This window comes from Hemicordylus capensis, chromosome 3 (assembly GCF_027244095.1).
Source record: "Hemicordylus capensis ecotype Gifberg chromosome 3, rHemCap1.1.pri, whole genome shotgun sequence".
NCBI classification, from domain to species: domain Eukaryota; kingdom Metazoa; phylum Chordata; class Lepidosauria; order Squamata; family Cordylidae; genus Hemicordylus; species Hemicordylus capensis.
In genome coordinates, this window is record NC_069659.1 from 58,831,017 (window position 1) to 58,848,181 (window position 17,165).

Consider the following 17,165-nt stretch of genomic DNA (forward strand, 5'->3'; position numbering starts at 1 on the left):
AGAAATGAATCAGGCAGCACAGATTACCTTCCTCTGATAATTGTGTTACTTTCTGTCAAAGTGACCATGGGTCTGGGTGCATATGTGGTTCCTTCCTGTTGTTAGCACCTTTAGATCATAGGATTACTCTCTCTGCAGTAAACAGGTAAACTGCAGCCAGACCCACAATACCAAATAACTGCTATTTCCTGTGTGTGCAGATCTCTTGTTAAAAAGTTGGAGTGTCACAAATACTAAGCAACAAGCTGTTAAATCCTGTCTTAGCAAGGTGCAAACTTATTTGCAAACTGCTTATAGTGTGTTTTCATATATATTGCTATGCTGCTTGTAGCCCCACTTCTCCAGCTGTGAGAAGTTCCAGGGGTTGTAGCAGTATACATATTTTTGTTTCCTTTGAAGGAGAGTTCCCAGTGCTGTCTTTGTAAAGTCTGGTTTATATAAACAAAAATACAAGGTGAGCATTGGATGAAATTTATTTAGTAGTTTTGCACATTTATATACTGCTCCAATTTGCATCTCCAGGCCACTTACCTAATAAAATACAGCATAAAAATTAAAACAACAGCAAAAACATTTTAAAATACTTTTTAAATCTAAATAAAAGCTTTGTTGAAAAGGTGCATCTTTAGAGTCTTTTTAAAAGCTGTCAGACTTGGCAAAGCAGCCTGACCCTGAATAGTTACCAGATGAACCAGTGGCAATCATATTTCTTAAATACTGTGGGACAACGTTGTTTAGGGCTTTGTAGGTAATGACCCAGCACTTTGTATTTTGCCCAGAAGCATATTGGCAGCCAGCGTCATTCTTTTAAAATAGAAGTAATATGGTTTCTTTTGGTTGCTTGCCACAGTGACAAAGCTGGCTGCTGAATTTTGCATGGAATAGAGAGAGTGGACAGAGAGAAATTTTGCTCCCTCTCTCACAACACTAGAATACCAGGGGTTATTCCATGAAACTGAAGTGTGGGAAATTTAGGACCATTTAGGACCAACAAAAGGAAGTACTTTTCCACACAGCACACAATTAATCTGTGGAATTCTCTGTCATGGGATGTGGTTATGACCATTAGCTAGGATGCCTTTAAAAGGGGCTTGGACAAATTCATGGAGCACAGGTCTATCAATGGCTATTAGTTTGGTGGCTATAGGCTACCTCCAACCTGAGAGGCACAATGCCTCCAAATTGCAGGGGATCAACAGCAAGATAGAAGGCATGGCCTCACCTCTTGCCTGTGGACTTCTCAAGAGGCATCTGGTGTGAAACAGGATGCTGGACTGGATGTGCATTGGGCCTGATCTAGCAGGGCTGATCTTATGTTACGTAGCCCAACACAGATTGCATTTTAGTAGTCATGCCTGGAGGTTACCAGCATATGCACCACTGTTTTGAGATTGTTCATCTCAAGAAACAGATGGAGCTGGTGTATCTGTCTAAGCTGATACTTCTGAGTGCTGCTTGCGCTCCGGAAGTGCTCTGCAAGATTAATTTGTGTTTTCAACATTGTAAACTGGTTCTGTAGCAAGAGCAGTGCACTGCAGTTTTAGCTCCATGATACAACAACCCTCTGCTTGTAGGACGACTGGGGGAGTTGCAGGTTCCTGGCATGTTCCCGCAGAGCCTCCTGACATATATGTTTTGTTCCTGATATACATGTTTTGTCAATCAGTGGCTGACATCCAGACTAACTTTTTGAACAGTATGATTCAGGGAGTAGTCTAAAGCAGGGATTCTCAATGTGTGGGTCCCCAGATGTAATTGGACTTCAACTCCCATAATCCCCAGCCCCAGCGGCCTTTGGTTGGGAATTATGGGAGTTGAAGTCCAATTACATCTGGGGACCCACATGTTGAGAATCCCTGGTCTAAAGGACTCTTTAATTTCACTAGGACTAGTCAGGAGTTACTTGGTCTGGATGTCAGCCACTGTTTCTATGCTGTTCCCTATGGTAACTGAACAATAATTTCATTCTTTTTCTCATGGCTTTTGCTATGTAAACAGCTTACATTTTGTTGAAAAGCAGTATATAAACATTCTTAATAATAAATTGCCAAAATATATTTTTAAAAAATCGAAAGTATTTATACACATGACTACCAAAAAGAGTAAATTCTAGCAGTAAATAGGAAAAAGCAAAAGATGTATTGCCACTGCTGTAGCAAGTTCTAGCTTAAGTCCATATAATCAGCAATAATACACTGATCTGTTGAGATGAAAAGGCAACAACATGTTATATTTTTAAATTTGTTTCATTTTCAAAAATTAAAATGTAAACAATGATAGGAAAAAAGTATTAAATTACAAATGTCAGAATAGAAAAAATATATTTTACAACACATTGAACAAATGTTTTAAGTTACTGTCTTCTGGCTTATTTTGCCAAAATAATAATAATAATAATAACAATAACAATAACAAAGTGGCTCCAATTTTAGAGAATTCTATTATATTTTTGTCTTACTTCACTTCTTAAAGAATTAGAAAGTTTTGCCATAACTGCAAATGAATACAATTTGATTTCCCATTTAGAAATTGAGGGAACTGCTGTTTCCCAAAATTTACCATAACATAACAGTGTTGCTGTAATCATTAAAGAACAAAGAGTCTGAACAAATTTATTGTGGCATAAGAATTTTTGGGCCAGAGCTCACTTCAATAAGGGTGTGGTCACTTAAGTGGGAATGCTTATTCACACCAAGTAAAGAGAAGGTGGGGGTGAGGGGGACGTATGATGCGCTTTCCTAATAGTGACAGGATGGTGTGTCACAGCTGCTGTAGACAAGCAGCTGTGCCACTGGAGAGGATGCCGGTTGTACAACCAAAGTTCCTGTAATTTATCCTATTCTCCACAATGGGAGAAACTGCAGTAACTCTGGTTGTGCAAATGACATCCTGCCCACCGTGGCACTGCTGCTTCTATGTCCACAACAACAGTGCTGCAATACTCTCCTGTTGCTGTTAGGACTGCGTACCATGTCAGCCCTTGTTTTTACAAAGGCAGTTAAAAGAGTTAAACAGTGTAAGAAATTGCAATCGTTTCACAGTAATAGGCAGGGTACTAACAAATGTAGAATCCAATTGACTAGAAGATTCAGTCATGGATGCAACCCACTCCAGATTAGTGGCCACTGGTGATGAAAAGACATGACCATTCTGGGATGAGATGAAGCAAGTAATGAGAAATTATCTTTCAGCTTGATCACTCGGGCAGAACATCAACATAGTCTTCTCCGTCTTCAGTTTCTGGAAAGAAAACGGCAATCCATAATTATTTCTTTGCTTTGTTTAAACGGGATTTTGGAGTGCATGTAGAGGAGTGATTCAGAAGAACACTTCCTTCACACTCTTAAGGGAGGCCCCATGAGTGTGTTGGGAGGTTGTCCTGTGACGTCGGGGTGGGCATGCTTCCAGTGCATCCCTGACTTTATTGTGTGTTCTGGACGGCAATTGACCAAACTGGCTCAGTATTAACCTTGAAGGGGCTACTGGGTGGGTTTGCTGTTGCTGAATTCTTCAGCGGCAAGTCCTCCTGCTCCCACCCTTAGATAGTAGGACCCTTCCCTCGCAGTGTTGATGGGAGGATCCTCTAAGGAGCTGCTGCTGCTGCCACCAAATCCCTACTGGCCAGTGGGTTATCTCTTAAAGTTGTCTGCATCTTTGCAGAACCTTTGAGAGAAAGCCTATTGGCTGGTGGGGAGAGTGGGAGGAGGAGCTGTTGTGTGAGCCTCCAAGCAACATGTGTGATAATTCCTTGTCCTGCCCTCCTTACTGGATAATGGAACCACATGGTGGTGAGGGTAGTGGCAAGAGTCTGTCAGCCCACTCATGACACCACCGTCTCCTCAAAGGAGGCAAGCATTTGCCCTTGGATCCAGTCTCAACATGGTCCACCTGGTTCATCCATAGGTTCATGAGTGACTCTCCAGGAGTTTTCCCAGACAGCTTTACTGCAGGGCTTTACTGCAAGTTCAAAGTTGCCACAAAAAACTGAAACAAAAAGTGGATTTTTAAAAACCCCAGATATAAATTGGACTACACTCTAATGCACAATGAAAAACCCGAACCATGTGTGACGTGCTCTGTGATAGCTTGCAGGGGCTTTGGGGTAAATTTGGCCAATATGTGAAAACACACCTCCATTCCAGAGGAGATGCGAAGTAAAAGCTGAATGTGAAAAACTTCTTGTTCACTGGCTGACACCCTAAGGAAGTGCTTGTGTAACAAGGAAAGTTGCACTTGTACAAGAAGGTCACATGGTTGTGCTCAGAACAGGGAACTGTGCAATTTCACAGAGTTCCCTCCTAAACAAATGAGAGATGCTGCAGTTGTACAAGCACTTACCTTAGCACAGCACTCATCATCTGGAAGAAAGCTCCAGACTTAAGGCAAGTAGCTTTGCGCTACTACAATGTCCTTCTGCAAGCTCTTTGTTAGGATGTCAGCCTCTGGCTTTAATCAGTGACCTGGTTCAGACACTTTGGACCATTTTAGTTACCTTTTATGTAACATAATATTTAACCTTTGCTTGCAATGCAGCTCTATAAAATGAATGCAAAACAGGATTTTCCATTTTTCAAGAAAAGGTTTTAAAGACAAAATACATAACACAATTTTTAAAAGGAAATTACCAGCCAACATCCTGAGTAATACTGTGAGCATGCAAACTAAAGCTATGGCTGTGCTCACATGTGGGGAGATTTTTGCTTATCTCCCCTTCCTCCGCAACTACCTTGCGACATGTGGGAATATGTCCCTTGGGTTGCACAGCCAACAGTGACACATTTATGAGTGTTAGAAAGCACTTGAGAGGGAAGGGGGAAATGGCAAAAACTGCACACACACCCAAGTGCTTGAGTGCTGCTGCAGCCTTTCTCTGAAAGCCTGCGCCTTGCACACATACTTCCTATGCTGCATGGTTATAGGGAGCCTCTCTATATGAGAGGCTTGGTTGCAGTAGGATCAGTAGATTTGCACATGTAATTTTATTCAAAGTGATTGTGGGCTGTGTCAAAGCTCAAGCTTTTCCTACTGTTTTTATCCACCCCTGCCGCTAGGGTTGCCAACATTCTGTTGCCTGAATAAGGGACACAAGTCAGGCGGTGTCTCGGGGTGGGGCCATTCATGCAGCTGGCACTGCTGTAGAAGCCAGGAGGAGCTGCACGCAGGCTTCAGTGCAAGCTTGCCCTGCCCACCCACCAAATAGCCAATTGTTGGGTGGGCAGGGGATGGGTGGAGCAGCTCAGCAGCTGCAGCCTGCGAGTGAACAGGGAAAGAGTTATGGGAGAGTGGAGTTCGTGCTGGCTGCCACTCGCCAGCCAACCAAATATGGGGGAAAGAGTGTCCCAGATGGGACAAGCACTTTTCCCTGAAATGACAGGATGTCCCGGCCAATCCAGGACTGTTGGCAACCCTACCTGACACACTCCTCCCGCCGCCCCCACCAACTGTGGAGGCTGGGCACATTCATGCTCTGGCTACATTCCTCCCCCTTTCATCCTCCTGGCCAGCTGGGAAGAAATGTCCCTCACTCAGCTTCTCCAAGGTGAAGAATTTGTTTCCTGTTGGTGGGATGCTCCCCTCCCCCCTTATCCTTTCAGCATAAAGCAAATGCTTTGTGGGCTGGAGAGGGCAAGGGGGCTGCTCTGCATTCTTTTCCAGAGGCCCAGAAGACACAGATGCAAGTAATGACCAAAGAAGGCAGGAAAATGTGGACGGGGTGAAAAATACTCTCCTCCTTGCCAAACCCACCCCTCGGCCCAGTGAAGGTAATGGCCCCACCTACGCCTCCCGCGGAAACCCATTGACAGGGTGCAGTCTAATATGCTGCAGTTGGACATGCACAAAACCCCCTCCTGCATTCAACACAGCAAAAGGGGTGTATTTTTTATTCTGCCTTTTCCACAGATTTGCGGGCTATTCATGATAGAAAAGTGTGGAATGACATAAACATCATTTATATGGACAGCAATATTCCCCATAGAAATCAACATATGCCCCAAACGTACAGTGAAGCATCACAGTAAACTCGTGATAAAGCCTGCTGTTTGAAAAGCCTTAGGCTTTTTGTCTTTTGTCTTGTTTTTCTTGTATCACCAGCCATTTGAGTTTCCACAGAATTGTCAATACAAGACAAACATCTAAAGAAGAACATGTGAATTTCAACACAAATTAGAACATCAGATCCATAACTAATATTGCAATATAATATCTTCACTTTAAGAACTATCTTTTTTGCAAAATGTTCTGAATGAACATTTCAATCCATTTATCTATCAATCGATCCATTTATTCTAAATCTCTGCAGTGTGTCATCATGTCAGCCACCTGGGGTTTATTTCTGGTTTTAATAAACAAGTCTTGAGGTTATTAAACTCCAGTAATAAATTACTATAGGGTGGTAACTGGAAACAACAATATAGCCTTGAGATTTTGTTTTATTTTGCTTTGCCTTGCCATAAATCAATACTTCTACTTACAAATACAAGTAAATGTTGATATGGAAAATTGTGTATACAAAACGTTTCATTTAACTATTGATATTGGCTTGGATCCAGAGAGTGCCTAGTGCAGGCAGAAGGCACTTGTGCAAAGAGAGCTCTCCAGTTTCACTCTGTTCCCCTTCAAGCTGCAGCCCCCTGTGCCACATGGAGCATCCCCCAGCTCTTAGGAACAGTTTTAGTCTTAGGCACAAGGAACTAGTGGGGATGGGGATGACAAAGCCTCATTGTGCCAAGAGAATGCCCTTTGAGGGTTGTTAGATCAAAGCCAAACCAGGACATATTCAAATTTAGATTATTCAAGTCTGTCTTCAGTTTGAATTGGTCATTCAAAATGCAGTGATGTAAATACCCCAAGTTAACTGGGGCATTTGGGATCAAAAATCTGACAAATGTAAAATTTGTTTGCACATTCTCAGTTTGGATTATAAGGCTGTCGTCTGTTCCCTATTAGTTTTTTCTTTATGTATTCAGTGTATTCCCTATGTATTCCACATATATAAAGCTGGATTCGTACTGTACATAGTTCTGATATAGCTTTTGATTTCTTCCAGGAATCTGGCATTCCTTCTGATTGTAATACTTCATGAAAAAAGTCAGATTTAAAAATAAAAAAACATTGACTGACATCCAGATTAATGTGCTAGCGGAAGAGTGTTTTCTGTCATGCAAAGGGGAAAGGCCAATTTTCGTCAGTGCCTACCTTGCCCACTGAGGCCCTCTATGCTTTCTGAAAATATGTTCCAAAGTGTCCCACAGTCCTTAGGGACATATTTTTGGGAGGCTCAGATGGCTGCAGAGAGAAGCAAGGAGTCGGGCTAAAATTGCACCCCTATGCAACAGAAAACACTCTTCTGCCAGCATAAACTTAGTCTCGATGTTGGTCAGAGTTCTGCTGGAAGGCCATCTAAACCCAGATATGTATTATTCAGTTCTAATAGTGACTGACACTTTGTGCTGACTAGAGCCTTTTGGATGTTCAGATATTAAACAGAAGTTCAAGAGGGTTGCCAATGTTCTGGATAGCAGGTTGATGGTGTTAAGAGACCCACCGGGGCTGCTGAGCATGTGAAAGGCAGCCTCAGTGGTGCTGTGCAGCAGGGCAGTTGCACAATGACTTAAATCAGCGCCTGGGCAGTTTTCAATGGGAGTAGTGCTGTGCAACTGCCCAGATGCTGTTTTAAGTCATTGTGCAATTGCCATGTCATGCAGCACAGTCAGGGCTGCCTTTTATGTTGCACAGAAGCTCTGGAAGGTTCCCTCATGCCAGCATTCCACCATGCAGAATGTCAGCCACTATCTGATCTGATCTTATGCACACTTATTTGTGTTTAGCCTCCACTGAAGTTGGAGACAGTTTCCTTTGAGTAAGCATTCATGGAACATGAATAAATAAATAATATAGCATGAATAATGTAACTGCCTTATCTAAATTCACCTATCTAAATGCCCTCACATTCCTCTGCTGTTCTTACATATACACAAATTATCCCTCATTTCCAGTTTTATACAGCTTGCAATGACTCTTAAAATCATCCTGCCAAAGAAATTTGCTTTGCAAGCAGAAGGTCCCAGCCAACATTAATACTGAAAAAATGGTTGCAGTTGTCACTGAAATGTGTTTGTTTACTGTCCAGCCTTCCCGCCAACTGTGAGAAGGCCCGATTACTCACCCGGTCGCGGGGCCAAGAAGACGAAGGCCGCACCGCTCTTGGGTACAGTCAAAGCTGACCGGGACCTTCCCCAGGTGCCGGGGAGAGCCAGGAGACCCGGGAACTGATGGAGTGTGGGTGGAGCCCGCGTAGGTGGAGCCAGCGTGGGTGAACCTGGGAACCAACAGAGTGTGGGTGGGCCAGCATGGCCCAGCAGGTTGCCTCCTGGTGGCGAAGAGGAGAAGGCAGGGCCTCAACAGCTGGTGAGATGGGTAAAGGCTGAAGGATGGAGGCAGCTAGATTGGAGAGGACGGAGTCGGGAGAGGGTGGTTGGGATTGCCCTGATTGCAGGGCTTTATTTAAGGTATGGATGGCCAGGGATGAGGAGCTCAGGAGAGATGGGAATGACTTGGCCCTAGAGTGTCCTAGCAAGTAGTGGTCTGACTCCTCTCCCTGCTGGCTGGTGGAGGAAGAGGGTGACAACCCGCTCCCCAGCACTTCTGAGACCACCTCAATAGACTTTGAACAGGAGCAGAGGAAGGGAGACAGTTGGAGACTGTGTCAACAGGCAAGTGTGTGACAGTCACACACAAACCGTCTTGAGTTTCAGAAAAGACTATGTAAGAGCTTTTAAATATGGGCAGTTTAGCACCCCCTTGTATAAAAAAAATATCAGCAGGTGGCTTTACTAACAATTCAGTTTGGGTGCACTCAGGACAGGGCACTAATGGTGTTAGAACAGAGCAGCATAACTGTCCCAGAACACATTGTGGCACAGGCGCTGTACCAGGAAATATCTATTATAACATCTAATCCAAACATGAAGATGCTTTGCCTTAACTGTATTTTTTTTTTTAAAGTTAACTCCTGGTCTCCATTTGTTAAAAAGTTAAAATGATGTAGAAAATAATGATCTTTTGGGTAACGCACAACCATAGGGAGGGCATGAATCCTCCATGATTAAAAGTCTTAATCCAAAAGGGGACCCTGCTACCTGGGCAAAGAGGCACCTTTCAAACTGGCCCTATTCAACTCCAGCACAGTATCCCTCCAGTGGCTGCTGCTTGTGTCTACCTTGTGATTCTTTTTAGACTGTGAGCCCTTTGAGGACAGGGAACCATCTTCTTATTATTTTAGTTCTGTATAAACCATTTTGAGAACAAGATGGTATATATCAGCTATGAAATACGCATTACACTGCTCCAAAGACAAACTTCAAATGACCTCTTTAATGTGCAAAATATATTAAGACAACTTACAAGTTTTACTCTAAAACAACCAAGCAAACGTTTCAGTGTGATACACCATCCTCAGTTCTCCATTTAGCATGCCAGCTGAAGGCACTTCAGGAGGCACTTCAGGAGGCAATACGTGGCAGAGAACCAAGTAGCAAATGGATAATAAATAACACATGAGGGGTGGAGGTGGGGAGAGCTATTTTAATATATTTATTTATTATACTGTATATTAATATATTTAATATATTTTGTGCATTAAGGAGGTCATTTGAAGTTTTTCACTTTGAAAACATTTTGTTGAAAATAGCAATAGCAATAGCACTTACATTTATATACCGCTCTATAGCTGGAGCTCTCTAAGCGGTTTACAATGATTTAGCATATTGCCCCCAACATTCTGGGTACTCATTTTACCGACCTCGGAAGCATGGAAGGCTGAGTCAACCTTGAGCCCCTTGGTTAGGATCGAACTTGTAACCTTCTGGTTACAGGGCGGCAGTTTTTTTACCACTGCGCCACCAGGGGCTGTGGTGGCGATGATAAAGCGATGATAAAAATTATAATGATAATTATTAATAATAAATAATTCATGAAATTCTATACAAATATTATCCAGATTATGGGTTAACAGAGTGTTCATGCTTCTAGTATTAAGAAATTGGATGGGTAATACATGTGTTAATTAGGAATCACCAATCTGAGTTATTGGTTATCAGAGAAACATAATAGAGTTCAATCAAATAAAATTAGTGCCACATAGAAAAAGCACCTTAAGCATTATGTATAAGCTTATTCTAAATTTAGAGTTGGGAACAAATGTTTCTCAAATGAAATGGGGAAATGATGTGGTCCAGACTAAGTGATGATATTTGGATCTGGTTGTGGAATATACCCAGTATAACTTTGGGTGTAAACTTGAAGGAGTGTGTTCATACTTAATGTAAACACATAGTTGTATTTATGCAATGTATGGGAGCAGATTTGTTTTTACATTTTGCGTAAAATTTACATGCTGGTCCAAATAGTGAAATGTATTGCAGAAATGACCTTTTATAATTTATATCTTGAACTATTAATTATATTATTTTGTAATGTAAAATTAATGGTATTAATGCAAGACTGAGAATTAATTATGCATTAATTAATTAACCACCTTGGGATTGTTTTAATAAAAGGTGGTATATACATTTAGCAATAAATAAAATCTGTTGATCCCTCCCAGATTCGCTCTTGGTAAAAATGAGAGAAATGTCAACCCTTCAGATATGTTGGATTGACTCATAAGAACTTGGCCTGCTTAAACAAATTGGTTGATTTAGTAAGGATTCGGGAGACAAACAGATGATAAATTTGTACATAACATGTATGTTTTTATTTTTTTCTGGAACAACAAAACATAGGATAATGTGCAGGCATTTCTTTTACTTGGAACAATGTAGAGGACATGGCTGAGGCTGCTCTTTTTATATGATATACTATATTAAAAAGAAATATTATTGTCTTAAGTGCTTTGCTTAAGTCATGTACCTGTTTTTTGTAATGTGTCTGATGTCTCAATCAGATGTAAAATAAAGAAAAGGGGAAATAAAGAAATCCTTATCAATTTGCATACAAATTCTAAAAAAAACATGTAACTTCTCTGTTTTTAGATTATGCACACATATTTCACAGGAGCCACCATTTTAAAAGAGGCTTCCCTTCTGTTTGTGAGACATAGGGGCTTGTATGTTCTAAGATGGCTCCTGCCATCTTACAATTTAAGTATTTGTAAAATAATAATAATAATAATAATTTAAATATCTGTTGCTTGATACATTGGATGCACTTTTTAATCACTCAGGAGAATGTTTGTTTCTTTAAATTGTACTGCTTTTAGAGGCTCTTAAAGCTTTCTGTGTCTTGTGTCTGTTTTTAATGGGTCACACTCCTCTATGATCTTTCAAAATATTCTTATGTGTTACATTTTTATTCCAAGGAATTCAAGGTAGTTATGTGGTTCCTTAAACCTTACCTTTTTATCATCACAGCAACCCTGCACAGTAGCTTCAGCTGGGAGATAGTGACTGACTTTAATGAGCTTCATGGGGGGGTTGTGAATTTAGGTCTTCCTAATTGTAGTCCGGTCCGAATGCCCGCTGGTATGTTTCCCAGATTATGGGAAACACCTATATCGGGCAGCAGCGATATAGGAAGATGCTGAAAGGCATCATCTCATACTGTGCGGGAGATGGCAATGGTAAACCCTCCTGTATTCTACCAAAGACAATCACGGGGCTCTGTGGTTGCCAGTGACTCAACGGCACACTTTACCTTTAATTGTAATCCAATACTCTAAGCAATACAACACAGTGGCCTTGCTTTAGCTTTGCTTCATTGTTCTTGTGTTTTGTTTTAACCGGAAAGGCAATTTTGTTTAGAAATAGGACCCTAAATGCAGTTAGGGTCACATTACATCACTGATTTTGTTAATTTGAAAAAAAAAAAAGAATCCCTATTATCTTTCTTGTAAAATAGAATCTTTATACAGTATAGTACTACACCGACTCGACGGCACACTACCTTTACTAAGTATTACTCATATGCTATGCTGATATCTTACCAGGAATCTCATATGCGTTATCTCTCTCTTCATTGAGACTTCGAGATCTTTGGTGTGATGTAGGTCTATTTACAGGATAGCGTAGATGGATTACTAGTCCTTGATTGGGTTTTTCGTAGGTGGTAATTAAATCCTTTAACGTTCTGAAGTCCTGTTTTGGAGCACCTTCAGAAGTCTGCAAGATGATGTACAAAATAAGTAGATTGCTACTGAATTTGTACTTAATTCTAAAGTGAGTGAATATTAATTTTTTTTCCTACTCAGGAGACAGAATGTTTACTGAAGGTGACAGTGATTTCAGTGAAACTTTTAAGTAGTACAACACTGTAATCTGGAGCTGTCATGTAATATGTTTCTCTCTCTCTCTCTCTCTCTCTCTCTCACACACACACACACACACACACACACACGTACGTGTATATATATATATATATATATATATATATATATATATATATATTTACACACACACAAAAACAAAAAAACAACCAACAACAATGGTCCTAGCAAAGTCCATCCCAAACAGATTCCAGGGTTTTGAAGATGAAAGTGTGGCATTGCCAAGATTTTGTATTAATGGACAGCAAAACAAACAAATTCCTGCATTGTACAAATACATGTGTGTTTTTAAATAGTTAAATAAGATTAAAAGGTTAGACAAGATATCATACGAAACCAGTAGGATCCTGTTAGATTTATTTTTCTGTGTGTTTTTAGAGGGTAGAGTTAGGGAATAATTAGCAACAAGATCTTTCTTAAACTAGCTTGCTTACCTTTTAGCTGTAGGAATTATCTTACCTGAATCATAAAATGTCCATTATGTTTCTTGAAGATTCGGTACGTGTAGATAATATGTTCATAGCTGATTTTAAAAATGTAAAACACATTAATAAACAAGATTTATTATTCGATTGTTGGAATGTTGATTTTTGTTAAAGAATCATATATGTGTAGGCTTGTAGGTGATGCTAATAAAAAGAAAAAAAAAACATCCTCCAGATATAACAGGGAGAAATTAGCCATGTGGGCTACCAAACAATTGCCATCTTTCCCCCACACTATGCTAGAGATCAACTGCAGTTGCCCCTGGTAGATTCAGCAGAGGTGCTCTTACCCCTGGACTTTGGGGCCAAAGTCCAGGGCCTTCACACCCCCTGAGGGCTCCCAAATTGTCCTTAGTCTGACCTGGGTGGCGGGGTTTGTGCTCTCAAGAACCTATGCGTTAAAAAATGATGCTTAACTTGCAGTGGGGGCCCCCCAAAGGCCTTTAGGTCCAGGCTCCAAGATAACCTAGGTCCACCTCTGGATTCAGGTTACTTCTAGTGAACAGTATAATCTAGCCACTGTTATAGTTAGGTTTGCCAGCTAAGTAAGTGAACACAAACTCTCTTCCAAAGGTAATTGGGACTGATAGCAATCGTTATTGCCTTTCAGTGAATCAGATGAAGAGATCTGAACATCTGTGTGAAGAAGCAAATCTCTGATTCAAGATGGTGCTATCGTTGCCTAGATATGTTCTGCCATTCATTGAGGTAACTAATGTCTTTCCCCTACAAATTAAAATAATATATATACTGATAAATTAGAACAGTTGCATTTTGAAAAAAACCAAGGTTCAACACAACAGAAGCTAAATGTAGCTCAATACCAGTCATATTTACAGACACAAGAAGTTGCCTTATATTGACCACTATTGCTGTGGTTCAGCAGGGGTGATTGTGGAAACTGGGCTCAATGTGTATATCACCCTGCTGGATATAGTTCCACTGGGGCTGTTGTGCCATTAAATGGGTGGCATTAGTGTGTGCAAGTCTCTGCCTTGTGTGCCTCTCAAGAGAAGAACATGATGATTTTATGATTTTCAGGAAACATTCTAGGTAGAAGGGTTTTTAATACAATTGACGACAAATTAGGAAGGAAATCGTTGAATTAGCAAATAGTTGAAGATACAACAAGGATTTTAAAAATGATTTTCATGGGGGGTGGGTGGGTATGGATGTAGATTTCATTGTATTTACTCTTTGTTTGCTTCCTTGATTTTTATTTCACCATTTGTTCTGGACCAGACTCACAAAGCAGTTTACAATAAAAACAGAAGCAGTTATGCCCACACACCTAGGATGATATGGATGCATGCTGAAAAAGTGTTTTCTAATTTCCAAAAGCAGTAAATCTCAAATATCAAACAGATTAGACCCAACCCAATCCAGCCCATTTATGTCAATAGAGTTTAAGTTAGTTATTACGAACTTTCATGACTGAAGTTCAGTTAAATTTATTTGGATTAGAACTATTCTCTCCAAAAGAGCAGGAAGGTGAACTGTTAAAATAAAAAGGGAAATACTTACAAAACACAAAGGCACAAGACTCCCGGTATGCTCTCACTCTCTCGTATTAAAAAGCTTCCATTTTTTCCTTTTTTGCTCAGTAGATCTTCACAATAGTCCTTAGTTATATTTCCATGGAAATACTGAAGTTCCATTTGTTATAAAAGCTGTTTCCAGATATATGGTGAAGAGTCACATGCAAAAGAGGATCTATTCTCTTCTGAACTGAAACCGAGCAGTTTATCAAAGGATGCGAGGTTGACACGGTGGCTTTATGGCAGGTTGTTCAACACCGTGGCTGTTTTTCACACTTTTGAAACGCTGTAGTCACTAAGAGAGGAGACAGCACAGGAAATGCAGCTGATAGATGGATTACGGTACTCGACTCCAAATCTCTTTAAACAAAGATTTTCACATTTTTGACTAGAAGCAGAGAGAGTACTGGTTTTTTAGTTGCTCAAGACTGAGAAAGAATAGCTAAACAGAATGAATGTATTATATTGTGTTTAGAAGTTTAGCCAGAATGGTTCAGATACTCTCATGTACAGCATGCTGTACAGAAATCCAGGCAGCACTGCTGTACTCAAGGAACTGTTTGAGCACATTTGGCAAACCGACAACCAATGTGATCACCTGTCAGGGGTACTGTAGAAGGGACTGGATGTGGTTTCTTCTGCCCACAGCATCCCACAGGTGTTTTGCAATATCAAAGAGAACAGCACCAATCATCTGTCTGGCGTTGCTGGGGCAACTCTAATCCAACAACTGAAATAGTGCATACAGCTGTGGGTCCTGGCTGTGGGGAGGGGGTGGGGTGTCTGAACAAGGGGAACTGCCCGCCTGACAGCACTCTTTTTGTGTAAGATGTCCCAAATACAGATAGAGATCTGCACATTGAAAACGGCTTCTGTGCATAGACCACCCCTGCTGCATTGGAGTACTAGGCTCAGAATTCTGCTCATTCATGGTTTCACCTCATGACCTTGTGCAAATAATACTCTGAAAGTTTCAGTTCTCCATTGGTAAAACAGGAATAGAAGTGACCTGTTGTGAGGATACCAACAGAGAAAACGTAACAACTTTGGAATAGGGGTGTGCATGGAAATGCCAACTGCAGTCCGGCACTGGGGTGGGGGGGTACCTTTAAGAGCGGCTGGAGGGTTTACTTACCCCTCCCGCCGCTTTCCCACTTGGCGCCCGTAATCCTCTGTATAATTGGGGCGGCAGGACACCTCCCTGCCGCCCCTTCCCCGACGTTACTTGCAAAAAACCCCAGCAGTCCTTTGTGCATGCGCACGCACGTCACAGAGACGTGTGCGTGCTCGTCTCTGTGACGTGTGCACGCACACGCAAAGGACTGCTGGGTTTTTTTGCAAGTAACGTCGGGGAAGGGGCGGCAGGGAGGTGTCCTGCCGCCCCAATTATACAGAGGATTACGGGCGCCAAGCGGGAAAGCGGCGGGAGGGGTAAGTAAACCCTCCCGCCGCTCTTAAAGATACCCCCCACCCCCGGACGGAACCACCCAGCTCTGGACCAGTCCGGAGGCTTTTTTAATGGCCTCCGGACCAGTCCGGGCCCATCCCTACTTTGGAATAGGTAGCAACATTTTCTTATCTTGCATGCACACTGGACGTCATGACAGTCCTCATAGACCACTGTTATTCCTCTTTCTAGATTTTATTTATTTATTTATTGTTAAATTTTTATACCGCCTTTCATTAAAACAATCCCAAGGCGGTTTACAGCAAAATTTAAAAACAAGATTGTAAAAAAGACACAATTAAAATATTAAGCTAAAAATATAAAACAAATCTGATAAAAAATGTAAAACAAAAGCATAAAAGCAATATAGAGTATAAAGAGCAGCAGCAGAGACAATCAAATAAAAGCCTGGATAAAAAGCAACAATTTAACATGCTTTCTAAAAGCTGTGATGGAGACCGAGGAGCGAATAGCCACCGGGAGAGCATTCCAGAGTCTGGGGGCAGCAACAGGGAAGGCCCTGTCCCATGTGCACGACAACCGAGCCTCCCTCATTGTCGGCACCCGGAGCAGAGCCCCCTTAGATGACCTCATCAAGCGGGCAGCAACCCTTGGGAGTGGGATAACTGCAGCTAATGTTATTTCAGTTTTAGCCTGCATCTGAAAGATGAGTAACATTTAAACAAGTAACTAGTAATAAACATACTGAAACACAAATATAGGTTCAAGAAAACCTGCCATTCAAATAACCCCAAGGAGCTAATCTTAAATATCTTGTTTCAGGTGCTGATAACACAGGATGATCAGTACATGAATGACTGAGCTGAGATTTAAAATTCATCTTAGATTTCTAAACTGGATACTGACATGTTTCCCTTTAACATAGCAGTTTATAACTTCAAAAGTGCTGCAGTGGGTCTCTGCACCCACTGCAGATGCTTGCATGCGTACACCTATCAGGGTGCCCATTCTTGCACTCATTACTGATTATAATCTATATGGTCCACATTTCTGTCTTTTCCTCTGAACCTATGCTTTCTGAATGAGAGAGGCATTGTTAGCAAGCTGAGAGGGAGGAGATAGTATCTGCTGGGAAATTTGTGACCTTTTGCCCGAGAGAGAGAGAGAGAGAGAGAGAGAGAACCAGCCCACCACATTCCCCTTTACCTCTAGGACCTGTGTAGGTGAATACCATCCCTTTCCTCTCCTTTAGAAAGCCATTAGGATCTTTGTGACATTCATTCATTCAACAAATTTCTGTACTGCCCCAAACTCACATCTCTGTCCAGGTTACAATAAAAATACAATTAAAACAAAATTAAAACATTAAAACAATTTAAAATGTAAGACATGTTTAAAATGTTAAAAAATGA

The 17,165-nt window shown here is 41.2% G+C and overlaps 1 protein-coding gene across 1 annotated transcript; it reads right to left on the reverse strand.

Annotated features, from left to right (window-relative positions):
- Positions 1 to 455: 455 nt before the first annotated feature.
- On the reverse strand, positions 456 to 14,708 carry LOC128349072 (SH2 domain-containing protein 1B-like). Its single transcript, XM_053304972.1, has 4 exons — positions 14,332 to 14,708; positions 12,782 to 12,845; positions 11,984 to 12,158; positions 456 to 3,240 (listed from the first exon to the last, which is right to left on the reverse strand). The coding sequence occupies exons 1-4, from the start codon at positions 14,463 to 14,465 to the stop codon at positions 3,197 to 3,199; spliced, it is 417 nt and encodes a 138-aa protein (XP_053160947.1). The 5' UTR covers positions 14,466 to 14,708; the 3' UTR covers positions 456 to 3,196.
- Between the last annotated feature and the right edge of the window lie 2,457 nt (positions 14,709 to 17,165).

Bases quoted from the DNA above. Each gene is read 5' to 3' on its own strand.
- LOC128349072 (XM_053304972.1), bottom strand. From the start codon at position 14,465: ATGGAACTTCAGTATTTCCATGGAAATATAACTAAGGACTATTGTGAA. The intron at 12,846-14,331 runs GTAAGTATTTCC...TTTTAAAATCAG, and splicing joins GTCTTGTGCCTTTGTGTTTT to CTATGAACATATTATCTACA. The intron at 3,241-11,983 runs GTAAGATATCAG...TTTTCTTTCCAG, and splicing joins TAACGCATATGAGATTCCTG to AAACTGAAGACGGAGAAGAC.